This window comes from Onychomys torridus, chromosome 8 (genome assembly GCF_903995425.1).
Source record: "Onychomys torridus chromosome 8, mOncTor1.1, whole genome shotgun sequence".
In the NCBI taxonomy this organism is placed as follows: Eukaryota; Metazoa; Chordata; class Mammalia; order Rodentia; family Cricetidae; genus Onychomys; species Onychomys torridus.
Window position 1 is genome coordinate 96,012,864 of NC_050450.1, and position 25,666 is coordinate 96,038,529.

The following is a 25,666-nucleotide window of genomic DNA, read 5'->3' on the forward strand; positions in this document are numbered from 1 at the left end:
TCATGACAAGTCTCAGGAGACTCCTTCACGACCCTCCCATAGACAAGCTCCTCAAAATCTTCAAACGTATTTGGACTTCTTTTGGTTTAGACCCTTGTGTGGTTCTGAACAGCCACAAACATAGAAAACTACAGAAACACACAGCGTGTTTTTCTGCATGTATCTGGGGTCCATGGGAGCCAGATGGGGGCTGGCAGATGGGTACCAGCACATGCCACAAGGCAGTTAGTAGGGTTCTGTTCCCTGCCCTCACCCTCTCTGCCCTGCTGATCTCAGTAATCCAGGTGTAGGGAGGAAGAAGTAGCCTTCTTGGACAGCATCCAGTATGGGAAATGGGTGCGCACACATGACATGTTTTCCCAGTGGAGCCTCCCTCGGATCCATCCTGCACAGTCTTGGGAGAGGGGTGACACCAGTGAAGCACAATTGTTTTCCTTCAGGGGCTGTGTGTGTGTGTGTGTGTGTGTGCACGTGCGTGCATGCGTGTGTGAGAGAGTGTGTGTGTGTGTGTGTGTGTGTGTGTGTGTGTGTGAGAGAGAGAGAGAGAGAGAGAGAGAGAGAGAGAGAGAGAAACTCAGTAGGTGATGAGCCAGGTTCAGATCCCCAGAACGCATGTACAAATGGGAGGCAGCAACCCCGTGCACAGCTATTGGGAGATGGATCTCCCAGGAACTCCCCGCCAGCCAGCCAGCCAGGCTTGTGCAGCTGTCAAGAGACCCTGCTTCAGTCAAGGGAGAAAGGTGAGGACTCACTTGAAGGCTGCCCTCTGACCTTTGCACATGGGCTGTGGGATGAGTATGCCTGTACCTGTGTGCTGTAGCCTAAGTGTGGAGGTTAGAAAACAAGCTGTGGGAGTCAGTTCTCTTCTCCCGCAATGTGAGCCTCAGGGACTGAACTTAGGTTGGCAGACTTGGCATTAAGTGCCTTTATTGCTGAGCCACCTTACTGGCCCACAGCATATTGCTTTTATTAATTGAGAAGAATGTTCTAGATCTGCCATGTACAATAGAAACATATTCATAGATGGACATATTTTAGATTTTCTAGAAGATTCATTAACAATATAAGAAATAGTTGAAATTAATTTTGAAATTATGATTAATGTTCATATGTGGATGTAATGAAATGTCTATAGTAATTATAATCTTTGAGTATGTAATATATTTATCTAATATATCCAGGATATTACTTCAGTGTACATTGATCATGAAGTGATTATTGAAATATTTTACATTTTTTCATTATTATTATTGTGTCTTTGAAAGCTTGTGTATTTTATATTAACTGCTTACTTCAGATCAGACTACACATAGTTTAGTTTTATTTTAAGATGGTCTCATGTAGTCCAGACTGGCTTTGAACTTTTATGTAGCAAGAGATGGTCCTGAACTCCTGATTCTCTTTCTTTGTCTCCCATGTGCTGTGATGACAGGCATGTGCTATTATGACCAGCTTAAGACTGTACATATTTTAAATACTCCAAGGTTTCATATGACCAGCTCCTGCCAAATTGCACAGCACAGTCATAGAGGATTTTCAAGCAGAGGAAAATGTGGGTGTTTTTTTTTTTTTTCTGGAATTTATGGTTATATGGCCATTTGGTCAGTGCCATACTGAAATTATAAACAGTAGGCAGGTGTGGTTGCTCAGGGCTGACCCACACAAAGGAAAGAAGAACTCCTGGTACTCTTTGACCATCTGAAAGGAGGGACTGGATGTCAAGTCAGTTACAAAGGATGAATGTGGTCTAAGTCTGGGGAAAATCAGATTTACTGTGTGGGGGTGGGAGTTGGCTTGATGTTCTGTGACAGAGCTCAGATGTTCATGGTAGGGATTCAGGCCATGGTAGCATTAGCGTTAGAAGGCAGGTCCTTCAGAAGGGGGAAGCACTTATCCATATTCCAGTACCACTCAGTAGCCTCCTGAGTACCAGGATCAATGAGAAAGAAGGTACAAGGAACAACCCGTAGAGCTCTGGAAGCCAGTAACCTGTACAACCTATTTGTTCCAAATGTGACCAAGACAGGAGCATTGGAGCTAGGCTTTAGGCTCCAAGAAGCTGTGAATGGTGGGATACCAACTCACTGGTCTGTTTTCAGCAATGATACCTTGAAATTTCTGAGGCTCTAATCAGGATTCTAAGAATGCTCTTGTCACTATACCTCGGCTGCACATAAAAAATGCAGCGTCAGTATTTACTACTTCTAAGTATAGTAAGTAATGTCTACCTAACACAATCAACTACCATAAAGGTAAAGAAATAGAGGCCTGGCTAACATGGGTTGAGCCTCACTGGTCCTAGGTATTTGTCTAAATTTACATAGCAATATGATTTAATCCACATGCATTCCTTTGTAGTAGGTACTGTCATTTCCTCATCATAAACAAGAAAAATAGAGGTTGGAGATTAAGGAACTTATCCAATATTGGGGCTGGAGAGGCAGCTCATTGGGAAAAGTGCAGATTTCACAAGCATGAGGACCTGAGTTTGGATCCTCCCCACTCATCCAAAGGCCAGGTATTTACCTATAAGCCCAGAACCGGGAAAGGAGAAAAGACAGGTGGATCCTATGGGCTCACTGGTCAGACAGCCTAGCCAAAACATTGGTCTAGGTTATTTACCAGTACTTGAAGGCAGAGGAAGGAGAATCAGGGGTTCAAGGTCACCCTCAGGACAAATGGGCTACAAGAGACCCTGCATAGGGAAAACAACCAACCAACCAACCAACCACCTAACTAACCAACCAACCAAACAACAACAAAAAAGAAAACTGTAGCCTGAAGATGTGTTTCCTTCCTTCTCAGATGGAAGCTGAATGCAGCTTGCACGTACCGTTCTATGCTTGACTTCTGTAAAAGATCAAAATGATCATTTCACCAAAAGAACTGGGCTTTCATAGGAATGGAATCAATGGTAAATCAACATGTGTGTGCTACTAACCAAGTTATTTCTCTAATGTCCTGCTAAAGGCTACCCTGACTATAGGTCCACTCTTGTTTATGCTTGGGCTGGTTTCTAGCAACCACCTGTCAGATAAGCTCACTTTTGAGTATTTACTCAGGACCCTAAACCAGACCACTGAGTTGAGAAGTCTCCATGTAGTGTGGGATCTTATATCCTTTCCTAAGAGCCATGGATAGCCCCTTCTATTCAGGGGTCATCTGATACACTCTCAGATTCACAACCTGCCTGATTTATAGACACAATGTATTTCAGAAATTCATTTTACAGACACACTGTATCTAGACATCCATCTGCATGCATACAAGCGTATTTTCCCATGAAGATATGACAAAAGGTGACAAGGGTCTCACCTTCTACCTCTGTTTCAAAGTAGAGCCAGACAATGTGGCAGAGAATCCACCCATTATGTGGAACATAATTTCAAGATGAAAATGCATTCATTCTAACATGGTCAGTAAACATGGCTTATGGGTAAATCAGGTCTGCTACTTGTTTTTTTTATCAATAAAGTCTCATTGAAACAGTTTCATTAATTACACATTGTCAGCAGGTATGCCCCTGCCATAGTGCAGCACTCAACATTGCAAAAGACACTTTGTGGCCTGCAGACATTATTTGACCCTTTCTGGGGAAGACTTGCTGAGCCAGAGGTAACCCATCCTTGGGACCTCCTCTCTTTCTCAGCACTGACCATGAGCCCACAGCAGGAGCAGAGTCCCAGGTTGGGGGAAGTCTGGAATCCTGGCTCTGCTGAGCCTCTACAGGAGGTTTGGGGGAACCGCAAAGCAGGACAAGGGGTCAGATTGGGTTTACTTCTCAGTATCTCCCTGCTTCCTCTCTGGCCCACAGGTACAGGACACGTGCTCCTCAGGAAGCATGGCTATTTGCTCTGGTCACTGCTGGAGCCTCACTTACTGAACAAATGAAAAGATGTGTAATTTAGTTGTGATGCAGGGACTGTGTGTGCTTTATCTGAAGACAAACAGGGAGCAGATTCAAGGGTCGCAGAGACACTCTCTGTGGATATTGTGGTCAAGGTCCTGCTTTGGGTTGCCTTTGGGGGCAGCTGCAATGTTGTGACAGAACCTGTAGAAGCAAGCACGGGCTTTTCCAGCCATCCTGGGATTTTTCCTTGGCTCCTAACAGCTCCACTTGCAGATGATTCTGTTTGCCAAGATTCTAGAATCAACAATTTAAATATGAAAAAATTCCATCTAATTATCTGATGAATCGTAACACAGTGGCTAGAGCTGTCAGTGCTCATTTATTTCAATTTTTTTTAATTAGATTGAGTGACTTTTGCTGTCTTAGAGAAGGCTAGGAAACCACAGCTTCTTGTTCATTCCTTCTGGAACACAGAGATGTCTGGTGTGATGGGACACAGCACCAGGGGGCAGGGGGCAGGAGGCATATCTTGAGTTTAAGAGTAGTCTGAGCTATATAAAAAGACTCCTCTGCCTCAAAAATCCAAGCACCATCACCACCAAAATGGAATCAGACATGGACAGAATAACTAATGGACAAGCATGTCCAAGGTTTGGTCTATAGGCCACACTGCAGCCCAGGATAGCTGTGAATGAGGCTCCAGGTATTGTAGATTCAATGTTGTGTCAAAGGGTTTGGTACCCATTGCACTAGATACTGAGAGGCCTCTGAGATAAGCAGGTTTCTGAAAGGACCAACAACCAATGGCTTCAGCCAATGACAACTCAGTATTGACCTTGTGTGCAGCCCAAGGATACAAAGTGGAAAGAATGCATGGGAGAGGGACAGATTGCTGTCAGCTCATGTGAGCTGAGGGGTACTGAGGGGTGCTGTTAGCCATGGGTCTAGGAATGAAGAAGGAAAATAATATGGTGGGGTTAAAAGAAGCTCCCAAGTTCTACCCTGATGCTAACTTACATGCTGTCTGGAAAGGCTGGCTATCCCCCCGGATCTGCTCAAATGTGAATCCTGCTCTTTCTGCCCTAGTTCATGCCTTGCCATCACTGGGCACTGAGGGGAGGCTTGCAACTCTCACACATATAAACCTGAACATAGAACCACTGCAGGACTATATGCTTGCCTAAGGTCACCAGACGACACCATTTAAACACAGCATAGAAGCTGCATGAACTCTCAGCATCTTTATGACTCAGTCAGCTACAGGCTCCTGCCTAGTCCTTTGCTGTAATGATGGCAAAATGCTCAGGAAATGAACAGACATCATCTGAGGAAACCTGGGAAATAAAGGCAAAAGATGCGCAAAGGAGATATTGGGAGGTTGTTCAAGTAGGTCATTCTGTCTAAGCATGGGGCTCAGAGGGTAGTACCTGCCATCCCAACCACTGAAGACCTTCCCTCTCCCCTCTGAGGCTGGATGGCCTTGGGCTAGGGCTCTACTGTCAAGCCCTGCTCTTCCAGCAGGGAGACAATCTCCAAGAGAAATGCTTCCCTTTTGGCCTCGAGCCCTCCAGCCTACCATGTTTACTTAGATATTTAACTTGGAACTGTTGACCTTTATAACAAGGTGGACCTGTTGCTCAGAGAAACAGGAAGTTAACTCACCAGGAAGCCATGAAAATGAAGCATCAATGTAGGTCAATATTTCTTTATCAATTAGGTGGTTTCAGATTTGAATTACTTCAAGTGACACACCCATGAGGCTCCAACAGTTTCTCTCTCAAATGTGACCTATGCTTATGGATCTGAACAGTGACTATGAATGATAAACTTGGGGTGTGAGCGTCAGTAAAGCATAGCAGATTTCTGTCCTGCCTGAGATAGGCACTCAGTGTCCTGAAACCCCTTCTAGAAGGATCCATCAATCACAGGAGTGGTTGATGTTGGGACGTGTGTCTAGGAGGTCTCTCTGGGAAGGTGGTCCAGAGCTGTGTCCTAGCTAGGGCAGGGGCGGAGGCAGATGATGAAGTAAGTGAAGGAAAAGAGAAGGGTGAAGGTAGGGAGGGCCATGTCCAGCAATCTTTGTCTTTCAAGTTTGCATTTGACTTCCTTAAAGATCATAAGAATCTCATTCTTCCAGTCTTTTTTTTTTTTTAAAGACCAGTTTTTTTTTTGTTTGTTTTTTTAAAGATTTATTTATTATGTATACAGAAGAGGGCACCAGATCTCATTACAGATGGTTGTGAGCCGCCATGTGGTTGCCGGGAATTGAACTCAGGACCTCTGGAAGAGCAGTCAGCTCTCTTAACCTTTGAGCCATCTCTCCAGCCCTCATTCTTCCAGTCTTAAATATGTATTTCCTGTTATTTTCTCTCATGTAGCACTTAATGATTTACATTTAAATTTTATGTATATGTGTGTGTACCTATTTGTATGCCTGTTGACACATCACTTGGAGCTGGAGTTCTGCCTAGCATGGGTGCTGGGAACTGAACTCTGGTCCTCTGGAAGAATAGCAAGGACTTTTAACCCTGAGCCATGGCTCCAGTGCCCTCTCCTGTAGTTTTTGACAGTTGAGACGATAGTCTGGTTCTCACCAGATTACTCTTGCTTGCATGTTTGACCTATACAGTTTTAACTGACTGCTACTATGAAAAGAAACCAGAACATGACATATAAAAAGGTGGGATTTCGGGCTTCTCTTGAGGTGCTGGAGACATGGCAGCATAGACTTTCCATGTGTGCTGACCAATACCACATGGCCCTGAGAAACAGAACTGTCACTTTTATTTTAATATTTTTGTGGTAATGGGGATAGATCGCAAGGCTTTGAGAGTGCTAGCCAAGTGCTCTACCACTGAGCCGTGTTCACAGCCTGGCTGCTACCTTTAGAAGCAGACTCGCTGGCTCACCCATCCCCATTGCTCCTTACGATCTCACCAACCTGGACACCTGCTGTCAAGTATCATTTATTTAAACTACTCACGACTCGTTCCAATCATTTATGTTCCTAGAAGCTAGGCAACCTGGCAGCCTGACCTTCAGTATTATCACCAACATCTACTTTGACCAAATATCATTAGCTTGATGACGAAATAATTTAAGCAGTTTTCTGTTTTACATCCTTTGGAGTCCAGTCTGACCTATACCTCCCTTTGGCAACAGCATGAGGCTGAGGACCATCAGCATCCATTGAGGTCAATGTTTTAGCATACAGACTCACTGTCTCTGCACTTGTGTATGTCTCCCTCTTTGTATGTTGCTTTAGGAATTCCTGGGATTTCCAGGAAATATTGTGTAGTCTGTGGAGAAAGATTAGCAGTTATACAGATCGCAGAGGCTACTACATAAGCTGATCAAATGGTCCAATGCAAAGTAAGTAGGGAAACAGAAAGCATCAGAGATGGTGGCGGGGACCTAAGGCAGGGGTCTAAAGAGAAGAATGCTCATTGTGAGCTGAGATGGATGGAAAGCGATAGAAAACAAGGAGAAGGGAAGTAGAGAAAGTGAGGGGAAGGGTACAAATGAAACCAGGACAGAAGGCAAAGCCATAAACCCACTCAGAATGAGAGCAGGAGGCTGTCTTGATTAAATGAAGTCTGGAGAAAAAAAAAAAAAAGAGGATTCTAGACAGGAATGTCTGCTGGAGTTCATCCCACAGAAGAAAATCAGGACAACTTTGCTTTCTATAGGAAAAAAAAATTTTTTTTCCACACTGGAATGGTAACTAATTATAGGCAAATTGCTTCCTAGAAATTCCCTCTTGAAGGCACACAGCCCTTCTCTCCGAGAGGAGAGCGCACTCATAACTGTGAGTCTCCCGGTGTTGTACAGATCAATTTCTTACATGTTAATCAGCCATGCTTTCACCTCTGTGCTACTTCCAGTATTCAATAAAGGACATGAGACACAGAATGCCAACAGCTTGCAAATGAAAGTGATTACAGATTATATTTGCATTCTTAAATAAACAAGTATTAGCATGAGAATTACTCTGGGCTTCCCAATGGTGTGACAAGAATCCCTCCCTCCCTGAAGATGTGCTTCATAACATGGAGGAAAGCTGGTGTCCCTACCCATGGCTTCACGGGAATCCTCACCTCAAACTTCTGCCTGAGTTCCACATTGCCTTCTTCATCCCCTTCTGGGATGGGCACGTTGTAGTATTCACCCTCTTCTTGGTTGAGCAACTTGTACCTTCAAAGACAGGGGGAGAAGAGAGGGAGGGTAAGGGCCAGTCAATGGCTCTCCCTGCTCAGCCTCTAGTCAAGCTGTTGGAGAGCTACCTCTACAGAGACCACAGCCAGGGCCCAGTGAAGACGAATGGGGTGGTGGAGGGGTGGGGTGGGGTGGGGTGGGGGTAGCTATCGCCAGCCTCTTCCTGGCTTCTCTCAATGCCTGGGGTTTGGAGACATGCTGGGTCTCACGAGCTCCCTTACCATCCACTGGCTGGCATCTTCATCAGCTCTGAGACACCAAAGGAAAGGGAACCCATGAAGTCATTCCGTGTTGTTCGATCCCAGTCCCAGATCTCTACAGACAGTCGTCGGTCTTTGTCTGAAGGTTTTAATTTGCTACAAAGACAAACATGTACACAATACATTAAGTCATCTCAATCATGGCATCTTGGGAGACACTACTATGCCCACCATCTGTGCCTGAACTAAACACTCTTTAATTTCCTTCCTGTGTTAACAGGATATCAGCCCTCCATACTAGCTAGCTACAAAATCTCTGTCTAGACCAAGAATCAATGAATACTGACCCCAGGCAACTCAATGCTTTTATATAAATATAATTTATTAGAACACAGCTTTGAACCATTTATTTACATAGAGAATGTACAAATAAAGTTTTTATTAGAACACAGCCTTGGCTATTTGTTTATATATCATCTATGGCTGCTTTGGCAACAGAGCCTGTATGACCCACAATGTCTAGAATACAGACTACCTGCCCTTTACAGAGCAGAGCTCAGTGGCTTCTCTCCGACAGACAGACAGACAACTTTCTTTCTGGCTGTTCACAGGGGAAGCACTTCCTGCATATGTCCCCACGGGGGACCCTGTGTGCTCCCTCCGGTGAGTGCTCCTTCACTACTAATTCTTTGCTCTCTCTTACCATTCGTCCCCCATCATCTCTGTTTTGAGATTTCTGTCAATCTCCCAAGACGAAGCTCAAACGTCACTTCCTTCAGGAACTTTTTCTTGCTTAGAAGTGAGTCTATCTTCCTTATTTCATTAGCAATAGTACTTTTTACACCAGGAGTTCACTGTTCTATGCTGCAAAAATTATTAAATTCCTGCTTCATACCCTCTCCTAGCTCTCTAAAGAACTAAGCCATCAAGAGATGGAACACATCTTAGGTGGTCTTTTAACAATATGTAACACCTCAACCAACTTTTTTCTTTTGTTACAGAGCAGGGACTGATAAGAATTGTAATTTGCATTACACAAATCCTTGTAAACCAAGTCACTACCTATCAAACAGAAGCAAAGGCAGTCTGTGTAGGGATGGGGACATAGAGATATTTGCCATTCCTCCATTGTCTCAAACGAGGGGGCTGGCCGTATGTGGTATGTGGGGCAGAGTTCATTGCAGGGCAGGAAGAAACACTTACAATGTGAAGGACTCATTCCACTGAGGGTTTAGTGTGGAGCGAATGGTTTTGGTTTTCTGTTTGCTTTCATTCTTGGGGTCAGGAATAAGTTTCAGCTTCACATAAGGATCTGAAAGCCCATTGGGATCCATAGGGATTAGATTTTTTGCATCTCGTACTGTGAAGAGAAAAAGAAAGAAGGGAAATTAAAAAAAAAAAAAAAAGAACACTGGACCAGGTGGTGGTGGCACACAACTTAAATCCTAGCAATTGAGAGGCAGAGGTAGGTGGATCTCAGTGAGTCTGAGGCCAGCCTGGGCTACAAAGAGAGTTTCAGGACAGCCAGGACTGCTACACAGAAAAACCCTGTCTCAAAAAACCAAACCAAATCCAAACCACTGACTTGTATGAACTAGCACTGGTGTGGACACCATGCTGAATCAGAGAAGTCAAGACCATGTTTGTAGCCAGATGGAGTGGTGCATGCCTGCAATCCCAGCACTTGGAAGGTGCAAGGTCACCCTTGGCTACATAGCAAGTTCATGGCCAGCCTGAGATATATGAGATCTTGTTTTTAACCTTCTCCTACAACAAAGATGCTGTCTGAGAGGAGAAGAGATTAACTTGAAGCCCCTGCCACTGAATATGAGGTTGTCCACTACCTTCACTGACAGTCTCCAGGCTAAGCATAAGCCTAAAATAACAGCAATGACCATATTCCAAGTCCTAATAGAAATGCCCAAACCTGGGTCCCACACAGGCCTATAGAAGCAGAATCTGCATTTTAACAATATTTCTAGATGACTGTCATAGGGTTTCAATTATTGTGAAGAGAGACTATGACCATGGCAACTCGTATAAAGGAAGACATTTAAGGGATGGCTTAGAGTTTAGAGGTTCAGTCCATTATCATCATGGTGGGACATGAAGGCATGTATGCTTAGACAGTGCTGGAGAAGGAGCTGAGATTCCTATATCTTGACATGCAGGCAACAGGAAGTGGTCTCTCTCACTGGGCATGGCTTGAGCATATACAAGACTTCAAAGTTGGCCTCCTCTGTGACACACTTCCTCCAAGACCACACCTACTCCAACAATGCCACACCTACTCCAATAAGGTCACACCTCCTAATAGTGCCATCCCCTTTGGGAGCTATTTTCTTTCAAACCACCACAATAACCTTCTAGTTTTCCAGAGGGAAAGGAGACCCTTGCCCTATTTGGACAACCAGCAGGCCCTGGCCCATTGTACTATACATACAATTCAGTGTCCACCAAGTATTATCATTTTTTTCCATAAAAGCTGGCAGATTCCAACCCTGGTTGTATCTTGGAGTCCCCTGAAAAAGGGGTTAAAGTTCCAGTGCTCAGAATTAAATTAGAATGATCAAGGGAGGTGGCCAACAGCTGGGTTTTAAAAGATCCCTAGAGGTTTTATAATGGCAGAGATGGAAACACTGATATTTCAGGTTGGGATTCAGGAGTGCTACCCAATGTGCATCAAACATCACCCAGGAACTCATTTCCAGGGCAGTGTCTTGGACCCACCTCAAAATTATAATATTTGAATCTTCACTTTAACAAGCCCCATAGGTGGCCCCAGTGCATATTCTGGCTTAAGAAACAATAACATAGGAATCAGCAAATAATTACAAAGAAAGGCCACTTCCTTCTCACTCTGGAACATGCTCTTAGATGCAGCTGGTTGTCTAAAGACACTGCATATTAATACAACAAGTCATTATCTATGATGATGAAAAAGGTCATATGCCTGAGTCTGTGTCTTCAGTATGGCTCCCTCTCTGTCTTCCAAAGGCACCTTCCTGATGATGTCATATCATCAGAACCCTTAACTGGTCACATACTATCAATACACATCCAGTTGTGAGGAGGCTCTCTAATCCAGACGTGCTCACATTATGGCCCTTGGACCAGCTGTGATAACATCACTTACTGTATCAGAATTCCAGGGAAGGGTCTAGAGATCTGTTTATCAAGCTTCCAGGTGATTCCATGGTATGTACACATTGGAAATCAAATTACCACCACTAGAATTTAGGGTAGCTAGCACAGACCATCAGTGTAGATTGATTATGAAGAACTATGGAGGAAATTTAGAAGTTCCCAGAGCTAGCAGTGGGCAGGAAAACAGAGGAGGGATGGAGACATATTAAAGATGTTGGGTCTTTGGACACAAATGTAGCAGCATGCCACTAAGGGCAGACATCTGAGTCAAGCATTGTCCATACTAGTTTGTTATTCCACGGTGTGCCGATTCTCACTGACACAGCCTTATGTCTTTCTCACTCAGCAGCCTTGAAATAAGGTGACAGTGGGCACTGGATTCAAACAGTCTGAGGAGAGAGTGAGTCAGGTGAGGGCTACAAGCCACGGAGAAGCAGGCGATGTCATCTCCATAGTGCTGGGCTTTCCAAGCATTTCTTCCATGGATGCTACCTAACCCCACCCAGCTTGAAGGCAGATGGATCATAGGCTCTCCAACTCAATGAATAGCTAGCTCTACTATCAAATCTCTCCTTTGCTGTGTAACCCCAAGCCTTAGAGCTGAAGTCCTTAAGCCCATTTCTTTAACTAGAAAAATGAATAGGGCCATAATTCTGGTGATAGAAACTTAAAAGGAAATGAAATAATGTATAAAAGTAATTTACATATATGTCAGGAAACTTGTAAAAAAGGGAAAAGGATAATTGTGCGAATGCTCATTCTATCTCAGACATATTTAAAAATAACATTGATTTTTAATTTCTTTGAGAATCTTACCCCTTTTCTACCCTCTCTCCCTCTGCAACTTCTCCTGTGCACCCCCTCGAACTCATGACCTCTTCTTTGGCTATTGTTACACACATGCGCACGCGCGTGCGCAAGCGCGCGCGCGCGCGCACACACACACACACACACGCCCATATAATATAACCTGCTGAGTCCACTTAATGTTGCTAGTGTGTGTGTGTTTAGGAATGACCACTTGGGACTAGATAAGCTATCACGGGGCTCTTCACTAGAGAAGACTGATTCTCCATCTCCCAGAAGCCATAGCTACCTGTAGCTCTTCATCTAGGGGTGGGGCCTTGTGACATTTTACCCATGCACAGTGGAATATCAACTGGTGTCATCATGCAGGTCTTGCTTAGACAACTGTACTGTTAATATTACACAGGTACATCTCCCTCTCATCTATACAAGACTGTCTCATAGCAGATATCCTGTGCTGGGGTTTATCTTTCGGCCTTTCTTCCTCAATTTCCTGAGCCAGAAGGTGTCTCTATGACTCATTTACAAAATTTAAATAGAGTTGGAGTTCTTCCAGGACTAAGCCACTTGAGAATCCAAGGTTTAACTAATGTGGTCCTGGAGGTCCAAACTCCAGCATCACAAAAGATAAAAGGTGGGAGGCAAAAATGGAACTCTCATGCAAGCAACACAAAGGGGCCACAGGTAGAACTGTAGAGGGAGAATCTGAAAATGCTTAGAATGTCTGACACTGGAGGCTGCAAGAAGGTCATAGCCCAGAAGTGAATGAAGAATCTCATCAGGACCACCAAGAGTTCCAGGTCAGCCTCCTGCTACTTGCAGATTGACCTTGACACTCGCTTTTGTATTTTCCATTCACTGTCTGACAGGCAGTGAATGGACTCGATTAAGGCTGATCTTTTCTGAATGGCGATGAGCTAGGATCTTGATGGAATTTAAAGCCTCTGGTTTCCTGCTGAGATATTATCATCTAAGCTGAAAATAAAGAGAGTTATTAATTCCCAATGTCATTGGAGCAGACAGTGAGTCCAAATTTCAATTTCTTATTGCAGTGGGAAAACAGTGTCTTGTCACTCCTCACAGACAGGGCACGTGAACTGGGATCAACTTGGGGGTTCCATCTGCTCAAAATTCAGGACGCTCATGTATGCATTCTGGTCCTCCCCATTTGTGGCTATGGGTAAGATATTTAAACTCGTTTGGTGGGTTGAGGCTCAGGCACTGGGCTCTTCTGGGCTCTCCAGGTCAGTTTTCCGTGAAGCCCCAGTCAGCAGGGTTGAAGGCCCCACTAGCGCTCCTGCTGTCACATGCAGACTCCGACATTGCCCATTTCATTTTTCTTCAGATTTGCTCAAGGTATAGGACATGAAGAAACAAGACTGTTGGTTATAAATAGTTTCTGTGAAACCGAGTGCAATGAAAATCTGTTGTGTGTTTCTACCTGGACACAATGGCAGAGGCCTGCTTTCTCCTGGCTACAAAGAGGAAATTATGTTAGCATGCCAAGGATATTCTAGTCTCCCTCTGCATTACCAAGGAGTATGACAGGGAGTGGAGGTGGACTAGCTTTCTCATCATGTAGCTTAATACGTTTAATGTCGGTTCAGAACCTTCAGGAACCATCTCATGTGCTACCACCAGCCCATGTTCCCAGTGGTCCCTCCCTACAGGTCAGAAACACAGCAGGAAGGAATAACAGACATTTTGTAGTTACTAGGGATATGGACTATTCCACAGCCTAACCATGCCAGGGGGCAAAGGACAGTCTCAGCGAAGACCCTGTGACTCCTTTCTTGTCTTTACTCTCTATGAACTTTTGATCCACAGAATTAAAATAGGAAAGTACATGTTTCTTTGATAAATCAACTATAGAGAGTGAAATTTCTCGCTTTTTTTCTTTATGTTGTTGTTATTTGCTTATTTTTGAGATAGGGTTAGGGTCTCACTATACAGACTGGTCTAGAACTCACCATGTAGATCAGGCTGGCCTCGAACTCACAGAGATCTGCCCATCTCTGCCTCCTGAGTGTTAGGAATAAAGGTGTGTGCCACCACCTGACTCAATTTAAGAAAGTCTGACCTGGGAGCTGCAGAGATGGTTTAGTCAGTAAAGTGCTCACTGTATGAGCACAAAGGCCAGGGTTCAATCCCCAGCACTCACGGAAAGCCGGGTGTGGTGTGACAATTACTATAACCAACAGCAGGCTGCTCACAGCCATCTATAATTCTGGCTCCAGGGCGATCTGACCCCTCTGACCTCCATGGGAACCTGCATTCACATGCATATACCACACAGAGACACAGACATATAATTGAACATTTAATTAATTAAAAAATACAGTCGATAGTGGTTGAGGAAGACCCAGTGTTGACCTCCTCCATGTGTACAAGAAACCCTTCACCCAAGTCCTACCAAATTAACTCAGTTCCCAAAGGCAGTCCCCATGCCTACAGTAGAGACACGCCTCTCCCCTGGGCATAACCTGCAGAATCACTAACTGTATTCCGTGGGGTCTGCACAAATGGGCCTAAAGCCCTGTTGAGGAACCCTATAAAAAAACTTGTCTCCTTTAAGCTTATTAACAGTTTTACAGTCATCAGGAGTAGGAGACACTTTGCTGAAGAAACACATCTGTGTTGTGGCATTGGCCATTTCAGAACAGAAGTCTATCCTGTCATCCCAAGACTTTAGCAGGAATGCAAAAATATTAACTATATTCCTACTTCGCTGCCTTGAGGTGGCTGTTCTGAAATTATAGGCTGTTAAGACCAACATTGAGAAAACCCAGCATGGGTTTGAGGTTATATCATTTCTGATAATGCAAGATATAATTTCCAGATAAGGCCAAGTGTTCCAAGTGGCTAGGTGAGTGGAGAACATGTATGTTTCACATAAATGTTTATGAGTGAAGAGAGACCTAGGCAGATGGACAGTCTCATCAGATTGGAGGACTGGGCAGCCATGACAGATGGGAATCAGAGCCTTGGCTGTCTATGATGGTAATCATAGTCTTTGAGTTGACAGAATCTACAATCATCTGCGAGACAGGCTTCTGGGCATGCCTATGCTAGTATCTTAATTATGCTAATTGAGACAGGAAGAGTTGCTCACTGTGGGTGTCACTCTTTACTGGCTGGGATCCTGGACTGTGTGAAGAGAGGGAACTGGGAACCTGGTTCAAGCCCCTGTTGCTTTGACTTGATCTGTGAGCTAAAATAAATACTTTTTGTCTGTAAGTGGCCTTTGTTAGAATATTTTATCATAGTAACAAAAAAAAGAAACAAAGTCAAGTGTCCCAGAAGAATGAATGGAGCAACAGGCTTAGCTACAAGGCCAATGATTCTGCCCAGGTCCTGATGGACAGGGGAAGTAGAGGCAAGGACTCAGGCAGGCGGGCGGGTGGGCGGGTGGGTAGGGGTGACGTCACCAGACTTTCTCTGATATGAGCAAGTTGCTCTCCTGAGACCTGAGCCAGATGATGGTTTAATGAACATCCCAGAATGTTTAGGAGACAATTGGACATGGGCTGCTTGAATGGATGCTGCAGGCGTGTTTGACTTCCCATGGGCTCCATGACAGGACCCCATGCTTTGGTCAAATATTTGCCTGTCACCATTAGCTTTTTGGCTTTAGAAGAATATTCCAACTTCCCAGCCAGTTTTTCTGTAAAGTGGGGACAGTAATGTTGCCTATCACCCAGGATGACTGTAAAAACTAAATGCATTAATACATGTAAAATGTTTCAAAGGGTAGCTGGACTAGTGTTACACGTTGTCAGACCGCTAGGAGTGTTAATGTTGTCAGTGTTTGCTATCTGCATCACCGTCATTGTCGTCCCTGTCATTGCTGCCACCACCATCACCCAGTCCTCTTGTTTGGTCAGGAGGCCAGGCTGTTTCCTCAGGGTGAAGGAAGTAGACCGGAGCTGGGGAGATAGCTCAGTCTGCAAAGTGCTTGCCTTGCAAGAGTGAGGACCTGAGATCAGTTCCTCCAGAACCCAGGTGAGAAAAAGCAAAAACCCAGGCATCGCAGCATGCTTGCAACCCCAGTGCTGTGGAGGTGGAGACAGGAGTGAGTATACCTAGGTCTTGTTGACTGGCCAGCTTAGCCTACCCAGTGGGTCTCAGGCCAATGAGAGGCCTTGTCTCAAAAAGGAAGGTGGATGGAACCTCTGTAATGATACCCACAGTTGACCTCTGGCCGCTACTCATATATATACACACATGCATAGGCATACACGCCAACCCTCTTCCCCACCCCCTCCACTTTAGTAAAGAGACAGACATAAAGTCCTGGAATTTCCAGATCACGGGGTAAGGCTATAATAGTCAGCTCCCAAGTGTTTCAAAATAGTCTGGAATTTAGAGAAAAAAAAATCAATGCAATTCTTAATCCATCAGAGAATCTTCCAGATGGCTTCTCAATTCAGAGAATCTGTGTAGTATGAATTATGAAGTATAAATGATGAAACCAACATCCATGAAGACTGGCTAGTATAGAGGTTAGATGCAGGCCAACACCACAGAATGTACCCAACATGCTCCCCCATTCTACCTTCTGGTGTCCTCTGTAGACTTTAAACTTACTCTGGGGTTGCCATGGGGGCACTGTGGCTGGGAACAGGTCAGAGTGGGAACATTCCGAGGCTCCAGTGGATCCACCCACAAGCACACAAATCAGAGCTTTGAGGAGCACACAGCTGCATTCTCTTGCTTGCAGCCTGGATGTGTCAGCATTGACCGGAAGTAACCTTGCCCATTCAGAGTTCACAGCTACAGAGGGACATTGTTTAGCTATGCACAAAAATCAACTCCTTCCAAGTTCAATGACAAGTCAGCCCTTTAAATGATCTGTTTTGCTTTAGAAAATAATTCCCTATTTTTGCTGCTTTTTTCCCCTCCTGAGAGCACCCTTGTTCATGGCTTCTGCTTACAAGCCGACAGAAAGGACAAAGGCTCGAAATAGGGACTCCCTGTAAAAGCCAGGATTGTGTCCTGTGAGCTGGCCCAGTGAAGGTCTCTCCCACTCCTATCCCTGTCCAACAGTTGAAAACAAGAGCAGACAAATTCTATGATCCCACTCCTCACCATGGGTAAGCAAAACCATGTTCTCTGACATTGCTGAAAAACAGCATCAAGTGTTCTTCGCTTGAGGTCACCAACAGCAAAAGATGCGGATGTAAGACTCCCGGAGGGTGAGAGTGGGCAGGTGAAAGCAGAAAATGGTGAGGTATAGTGTCCAAGGCCCAAAGGGCCTGGAGTCCTGTGATGTCAGGTGAGAAGAAGGGGATAACTCCAAATCCATGCGCCACATCTTTGTAACAAAAGAGAACTTTCAACTTGGGAAATTAGTTATTTTGAGCAATGATCAGATGCTCAGGCTGTCCTTTCAAAAGCCGTGGACCTACAAATTGATTTCTTATGAAAATATGATCACATTTGAATATAAATTTAATGCCTGAGAAACGTGATGGGATTTCAGAGCTTAGGCAGAGATGTGTGAAAGAGAGGGAAGGGGAGGGGGGAGGGGAGGCAGGAGGAGAGTGGGGGAGGGGGAGAGTGCACAGTGAGAGAGCAAGCACTCCACTTCTCCACTGAGCAGGACTGATGGGGCCATGTGGTACTAAGATTGAGGGTGAATGCAGATCCCTGGTCCTCTGGTGCCCAAGAAGGTAATGGACAACGTGGTGGTGATAGTAGCAGCATTTTTGGAGAGATTACTAAGTGCTAGCCACTGTCTTGAGTTCATTACAATAACAAGGTGCTGTGCTGGTGGGACCCAAGGGCAGATAAGAGGCTGAATAATGGGCCCACTACCTAAAGCCAGGATGGGCCTGTAATTTTATAGATCCCAATCATCACTTGTCTCAGAATAGACACAGTCCCAGAGAAGAGGTGGTGAAATTGGTCTCAGCTGGGTGGGGAGGGGTAATCGATGAGAGCAAACACCCTTCCTTTGAAGGGTGGGTGACAATGGGCAGAACACAGAGGGCCAAGTGAATACAACAAGATCAGAGTTGGTCCAGGGCTGTGCCTGGATGAATGAGAAAAAGGGTATAGAACTGCATGTCTGCTTGATCCCTTGAACTTGGGAAAGGGGACTCCAGCACCTGACTTAAAGTTGTGATCCTAGTGGCTTCTGGAATTCAATTGCCAAACTGACAGTGTATTCCAGTCACAAGTGGTCTCTGTAGTATCTGCCTCAAAACCAACAGCCCAGGGACTGAATCACGAAAGATCCTGGAGTCACTGAGACAGAGATCAAGAGCATGCAGTGGCATTGATACCAGAGAGGCCACAGGGGAAGAAGCTCTAGCCGCTCTTGGAAAGACTTGGTTCCCCAAGGCTCCCAGAGATACTTGTCAAAGGCAAACAGTGCCTGGAAGACATAGGGGCAAAAGACAACGGAGGGCAGGCATGTGCTTATAACACAAACATGGGGGGAGATGGAGACAGGAGGATCCCTGGGGCTTATTAGCCAATTGATGAGCCACAGACAGTGAAAGACCCTGTCTTAAAGAATAAGGTGGAGACATGCACGCATGCACCCATGCAGGCATGCATGCACACCCTCATCTCATGCATTTGTGCTTGTTTCTGCTCTGTACTCCAGGACAAGCCTGCTACACAGCCTCCATCTCTAATTGCCTGATCTGGCCATGACCTCCTTCCACAGGGCAAATCTCACACTGTTCAGGCACTTCCTCCTTCCACACTTCAGCTCCACCTAGGAACCATGAGCAAGCAGTGAGTAAGATTAGGCAATGATGGAGCATTCTTTACAGGGCAAGGAACTCCATAAACAGGAATTTCTAAGGAACATGTGCCCAGGAGCACTGGGAGGCAAAGGCTGACCTGTCTTTTGCTCCCAGGCAGATCTGGGTGGTTAGAGAACTGAGTGCAAAGTTCAAGAGTTTCCCAACTGGCCAATGGATGGGACCAGGAGGCTTTGAAAAGGCTAGACAGCAGCTTGGCACATGTGGCTCCAGGACAGCACAGCTTTCTCCAAGCCTAGCTTTCCCGGCATGTTAGTGTGAAGAACACACTGTTCTTGAGGCTTCTTTGCCTCTCTGCTTTGGGCCTCATCTGATGATGCTGAGAAGAAGAAACTGTCTCTGAGAGGCTGCCAGTTCCAGCATGGAGCTGTGAGCCAGTTCCCTGCCAGGAGACAGAACTCCCTGCAAATGCTGATGGGGGCACTGGTGGGGTGACAGATTGCTTCCGGAACAGGATTTGCTGAATGCCCTTCCCATGTGATGCTTTGGGGGTGGTCCAGCTGTCTAGCAATAAGGCGAGGTTCCTGGTTTAGGAATCCTGACTCAGCCTCGACACTGGGGCATGTCACAGGTGATGGTGAGCACACTGGCACGGGACTCTGTGGCAGAACCGGCCACAAAGCTACAGGCCATCAGGTGTGCACAGGGAGCTCCAGCAGAGGAAAAAGTCTAGCAGGTTCCAGTTGGTACACACAGGAGAGGGCACAGGGAAGTGAAGTTCCTAGGCTACATTCCTGAGGCATGCAGGCTTAAACTTTATGTAATAGGGAACCCTAAAACTCCTTGAGAGACACTCTTCATCTTCTTTGTGTGTCTCTCTGTGTGTCTATGCACATGCGTGTGTGCTCATGCATGTAGACTGCTGGAGGACTGCCTTGGCTGTTCCTCAGATGCCGTCAACCTTGTTATTGTGAGATAGGGTTTCTCACTGGCCTGGTGTCACAAAGTAAGTTAGGTTGGCTAGCCAGTGAGTCCCAGGGACCTACCTGTATCCACCTCCCCAGCACAAGCCACCACACTTGTCTTTTCTTTCTCCTGTAGCTTCTTAGGGATTGAACTCAGGTCCTCATGCTCACAGGCAAGAACTTTATCAACTGCGCTATGATCTAGCTCATTCTGTGTCTCCTTAAGTCACAAGTGTCTTAACATAGAGTTATACTTTCTATGACATTTGAAGACACTCTTGGGCCCTGGCTGGAGGATATCTGTAGACTGTGCACAGGGAGAGACAGCTCTCTGAGGAGCATGGCAGCTGACTTCTCTTATTACATCTTGCAGAGCTTGTGTGTCTGGAGAGCACATTATCCTTCCAGGTTGGTCCCCTCCTACCTGGGCATGGGAAGAGGTTCATATTTCAATCTAAATGCTTACAATTTCCCACCTGATTAACATTGGAATTCTAGTTCCCAGGTGATGGTACTAAGGGGTGGAGCTTAGTGAGGTGATTATGTCAGGAGGGTGGGGCCCACAGGAATGGGATTTGTGCCCCTATAAAATAGATTTTAGGGAGCTTGCCAGCTCTTTCCACCATGAGAGCACTCAATGAGAAGGCCTTATTTTAGCATCAGGACATAGGTTCTGAAAGATATAACAGCTGCTAGTGCCCTGATCTTACTTTCCCAGCCTGAGTCATGAGTGGATTTCTGTTGTATATAAGCTATGGTATCTTGTTACAGAGGTCTGAACTGAGCGAGACTATCTGGGAGCTGGGAGAGGTCCAGACAATGGAGAACGAGAACCTGCTGGGGCTTGATGCTGAGTGGGAACTACAAATGGTCCAGGGTGGTTATGGTTATGGCACATTCTCCACTAGTGTGAACATGGGTCCTTCATGCATGAGCACCCAGTAGCAGTCAGCTCTGTCTGAAGAGGCAACTGATCCTTCCAGCAAATGACAAGGAAGAGTTGACACTTGGTAGGTTGCCAGAGGCATACATAGCACTATGTGACTGGAGGCAACAAGAAATGACCTTCTCCTCCCAGGAACCAAGTACTCCTGAGATTTCCCACTAGCACTCCAGTGGCACTTGCTACAGTATTTTTTGAACTTTCTGATCTTGAAACTAAAAAATAGACGAATAATAAGAGTCTCCCACCATTTACTTCAACAAATACTTTCTGTTTGCTTTTTATTTCTATTTTTTTTGGGGGGGGACACATAATCTTACTACATAGCCCAGGCTGGCTTTGAACCTGCCATCCTCCTACTCTGCCTCCCCAGTGCTGGGTTTACAGGCAGGTATGAACATGTCATTCTGTTTCAGCATTTCTACTTAAATCTTCAGCTTCACCCTCAGATTTACCTCCACCACACACATAGTGCTATAGCTTCAGAGCTGACACTGGTTTCAGCTGATTGGTTAAGGAAGTTAAATATTTATTTCCACCCAACCTATCATACGTAGGACTTACATAATCCTCAAAGACTCATGGTTTCCTTGCTACTGTTTTGAACGCCTACCACCCAAGTATAGCACCTTGCTATGCATGCAGTAGTTTGGTACCTGCTACGCACATGAGTCTCTATAGCACCCTTACCCCGTGATTCTGGGTTCACGCTATCCGATCCCTGGGCACAGCCGGCCTGGAGCACAACCCTTCATCTATCTTGTTTCCATTTGTCCCAACTATGGACTAACAACCCAGTTCTCTGGGTTTCCAGCCTCTTTCCAGCCCTGCCTGTCAGATCTCTGCAGACTGACAGAAACATGGGGACAGGGACCAAATACTTCCTCCCCAGACATCTCCCTAGGGTCAACACAGAGCAAGGCAAAAGGCTCACATGCCTAGTAGATTCTTGCTGACTGACAGAGATACAGGAGTACACAAGGCTTCATAGCCTCGTGCTTTGGGCTGCAGTACACAAGAGTGTCCATTTGGAGGGACTCCAGCACAAGGGAAAACCTGAATAGGCCTTTTCCAGGGAGACTAAATCCAGGCCAAAAGGAGTCAAGTGCTTTCCCAGAAGATACCAAACAATTTGAAGAGTCTCAGAGCTCTCAGAGACAAAGGAGCATAGAGTATACTGTTAGTTTTCAGGAAAAAAATGTGCCATTTGCTCTAGGTTGCTAGGGAAATCATTGCATGTGGAACTTTGCTGGGTTTCAAGAAATAAAATGCAAAGGCATCTTCAGCAAAGAACAATTGTTGATTGGGTATCAACGGATGAGATTCGGGTCACTTGGCGGGTCTCAGCTGTCTGGCTTGCTGCATTTCTTCTAATCACACGGCATTAATCCTGCTGATGCCGCCTGTGCTCACAAGCACAGTTTCTGGTTTGATCTTTTTTGTGTTAATAAACAACAACGCACAAATTCTACGACCTTTGTTTCCTTACTACCAGAGTCAAGGACTAGAAGAGTGAGAGACACTGATAATACATCTGCTCAGCCACCCCCTCCCCACCATGCCTGAGCACAAATCTGTAGTCAAGGACTGAAGAAGTCCCTATGTAAAAACATATTCATGGAATGGTCTGCTATTTTAGCTCACTACTTTGTCATAAGGGTGGATTTCTGCCCCAGTAAATCCAGTGCCACCAAATTGTGAGCCAGCAACTACTCAAAGTCAGCTAAACGAAGAATTTAATGAGCATGGTGTTCAACAGTTAGTTCCTGCCTCTCTCTGTCTCTCTCTCTCCCCTCTCTCTTCAGCCTCCCCCATCTCATCTCCTTTCCTCTTACTGTACCTCCTTTCTTACTTTTGAGGCAGTCTTACTATGCAGCCCTGTTTGGCCTTGAACATAGCCTCCTCCCACGGCCTCCTAAGTGCTGGATAATAGATATGTATTTCTGTATCCGGAAACATTTTCTACTAATGTTTCTACTAATTCCAAAGGAGATGACTGTTAGAAATATCAGCTGTTGTGGGAAACTGATAAGATCTTCACACAACCACAGGAAGGCACTCATATTAAGTCGGCTGGGCAGTGGTGGTTCACACCTTTAGTCCCAGCACTTGGAGGCAGAGGCAGGCAGATCTCTATGAGTTTGAGGACAGCCTGGTCTACAGAGAGAGTTCCAGGACAGCCAAGGCTACACAAAGAAACTCTGTTTAAAAACAAAAACAAAAACAAACAACCCCCTCCCCCCCCAAAAAAAAAAAACAAAAAAGAAAGAAGAAAGTTACTTCTCATTGTAGAAGCAATGTATAGTCATCATGAAATAACTTTTTTGCATAGAGAAGAAAATTAAAGGCAACTGCAATTCCACCACGAGAGATGACTGATCTCACACTGTTTTGTTGACAGTCAGTCATTTTCCTGGAAAGACATCTACAGTATAATATCGATTGATTGTAGAGCTGGGGTAAGGCCCAGGGCTTTGCACAAGCCAGGCAGTCACTCATTACTGAGCTGCATCTCTAGCCAACAATGTTTATTTTTTTATAGAACTTATATCATCTTATGGTAGCTTAAGATTCCATCTTCATAAAACTTAAAGTATTTAAAAAAACATTTTAATGCCCAACATTCTATTTTGTAGCAGTTATTGTAAAATCTATACTCAGTTTGGATCACTGACATTGGTTTGAAATTCCACACTTTGTACGCAACTCAGAAACTAATCATCTTCATACATAAAATTCTGTTTTTCTTCTTAGGCTGCATTCCTAAAAGTAGAGTAAAAGACGCAAAAACAAACAAACAAACAAACAAACAAACAAAAAAAACAAAAAAACCCAAAAAAACCAAAAAAACAAAAAACCACTCATGACTTGATATATTGCCAAACGGCTCCCCCAAAGTTGTACCAATGTCCTACCAAAAATCACATTAAGGATAAAGTAAGAAAAATAAAGAATAACATTATAATATTGAATCTCCTGATTTTTTTTTTTTTTTTTTTTTTTTTTTTTTTTTTGAGGCCTAACCACCTTTCCCTATATAGTAATTTGGCCATTTGAATGCCTTTTTCTCTAACTTACTACTTACTCAGGTTTCCTACAGGGCAGTAAAGAGGATTCTTACTGGTCAGAGGGAGTGTCTGGATGTGTGTGACAGAGATTCTTAACTTATTTGTCACACTCTGTGTTTAGATTTAATGCTGTAGGCATCTAGAAACACACAGGTACTTAATTTTTCACATAGTCAAAGCTACCAAAATGTTTTCTTCCATTTCCTTTAGGCTTAGGAAATCCTTGCCCTTTCCAAGGGTAGTTAAGTATTCACCTATGTTTTCTTTCATTATTTTGTTTCTTTTTTATATTTAACTTCCAAATCCATCTGAAATTTATTTTGGTGTAAAGCATAAGGCGAGATCTCATTTATTATTTTTTTTCTTCCAAACGTTTAGACAATTTCCCCAACAACATCTGTGGAATGAACCGTACCTTTCTTACTGGTTCTGGAAACTCTGTTTATTTATAAGCAGGCTCTGTTTTCAGAGCATCTGCTTTATCATATTCAGTGTCCTGTTAGTTTCTGCAAAAAGCCTACACTTTAAATTGTTTTAAATTTCCAACATATTTTAAAATCCATCCATGTACTTGGAATGCCCCTTCTCAGAGAAGTTCTCTGTTCACTGTCTGAAAAAAAAAATCTCTTCAGTTCTTTAACTCTTAGAGTTTATGATCCGTATTAGCTGCTTCTTCCATTCTGTGACAAAATAAAAGCAGCTTAATACACAGGGGATTTGTTTTGGCCCATTGTTTTGGGGTGCAGTCCATCACGGTGGGGAAGTCCTGGAGTCACGAGCCCAGAGCAGCATCTGCAGTCAGGAAGCAAAGAGATGAACACTGGTGCTCAGCTCACCTGCTCCTTGTCACTCAGTTTGGAACTTGATGGCTTTTTATGTGGGTCCTCAGGCCTGCACAATAGGCCCCTGTCCAGTACGCTCTGACAAGCCTTCATTCAGTGGCTGCTGCTTTGCAAATGCCATCACCCCTTTGCCTCCTTGGTATTTACTTTATTTTTAGTCTTTGGCTACATGCTGCTTTGTTTGTGTTTATCATTCCCGTAACTGGAGAAAATATAGATGGTGTGTTGATTCTGCAGCCTACTCATGCCGACCACTTTCACCCAGCCTTTCTCTGATTATAAAAACAATGAATGAGATGGTGTCTTCCCATGCCCCCCCAACCACACCCCTCCACAATCAAGGAGAATCTATTGCACCATGCCCTAAGTCCCTGCCACCTCCTGCTCTAATCTCTGCTCCTGTGCCTATAAGATTATGTGGAGTGTGGGATCTCTAATCCCTTTATAATTGTGTATGATTTGACTTTCCCAAAGCTGGGCTTTTCAATGACTTCATCTTGCAGCTCTCTTTAGTTTGCTTCCAGTCAACTAGGCTTTTCTCCCCTCTTAGTGCCCAGACTTCTGAAGGAGAGGCATTTGTTTCCACTCTTTGTAACTGAAGCTCTGCCTGCCTTCCTATTGGTCCTCCTAAGGTAGAGGGCATGCCTTTTAGTTTGACTGCTCTGTACATGGCATCTATTACATAGTGCTGCTGCCCTTTCTTCAATTTTCTTCTTTGACCCTAAGGACGGAGTGACACTTCTTGAGTTATATCCTGTTCTCAGTCTCCCCTTTTTGTTAAGCTCTTCCACCCCGTACAGTTCCTTGTCTTGCCTGCATCCTGCAGTGTCTCCGGCAGCTCTGATGGGGCTTACTATACTTCCTCTATGTATTTTAGCTGCAAGTGTGGAAATCTAAGTCTCTTTGTCGGCAT

General features: G+C 44.7%; 1 protein-coding gene across 1 annotated transcript in view; it reads right to left on the reverse strand.

The window, feature by feature from the left end:
- The window catches only part of Prkca (protein kinase C alpha), a 399,183-nt gene that overhangs the window by 74,078 nt on the left and 299,439 nt on the right, over positions 1–25,666 (reverse strand). Inside the window, exons 6-8 of the mRNA XM_036194969.1 lie at positions 9,469–9,625; positions 8,287–8,421; positions 7,948–8,044 (exon numbers count right to left, since the gene is read on the reverse strand). Of these exons, the coding sequence (XP_036050862.1) occupies positions 7,948–8,044; positions 8,287–8,421; positions 9,469–9,625 (389 nt within the window). The remainder of the gene's footprint in view (positions 1–7,947; positions 8,045–8,286; positions 8,422–9,468; positions 9,626–25,666) is intronic.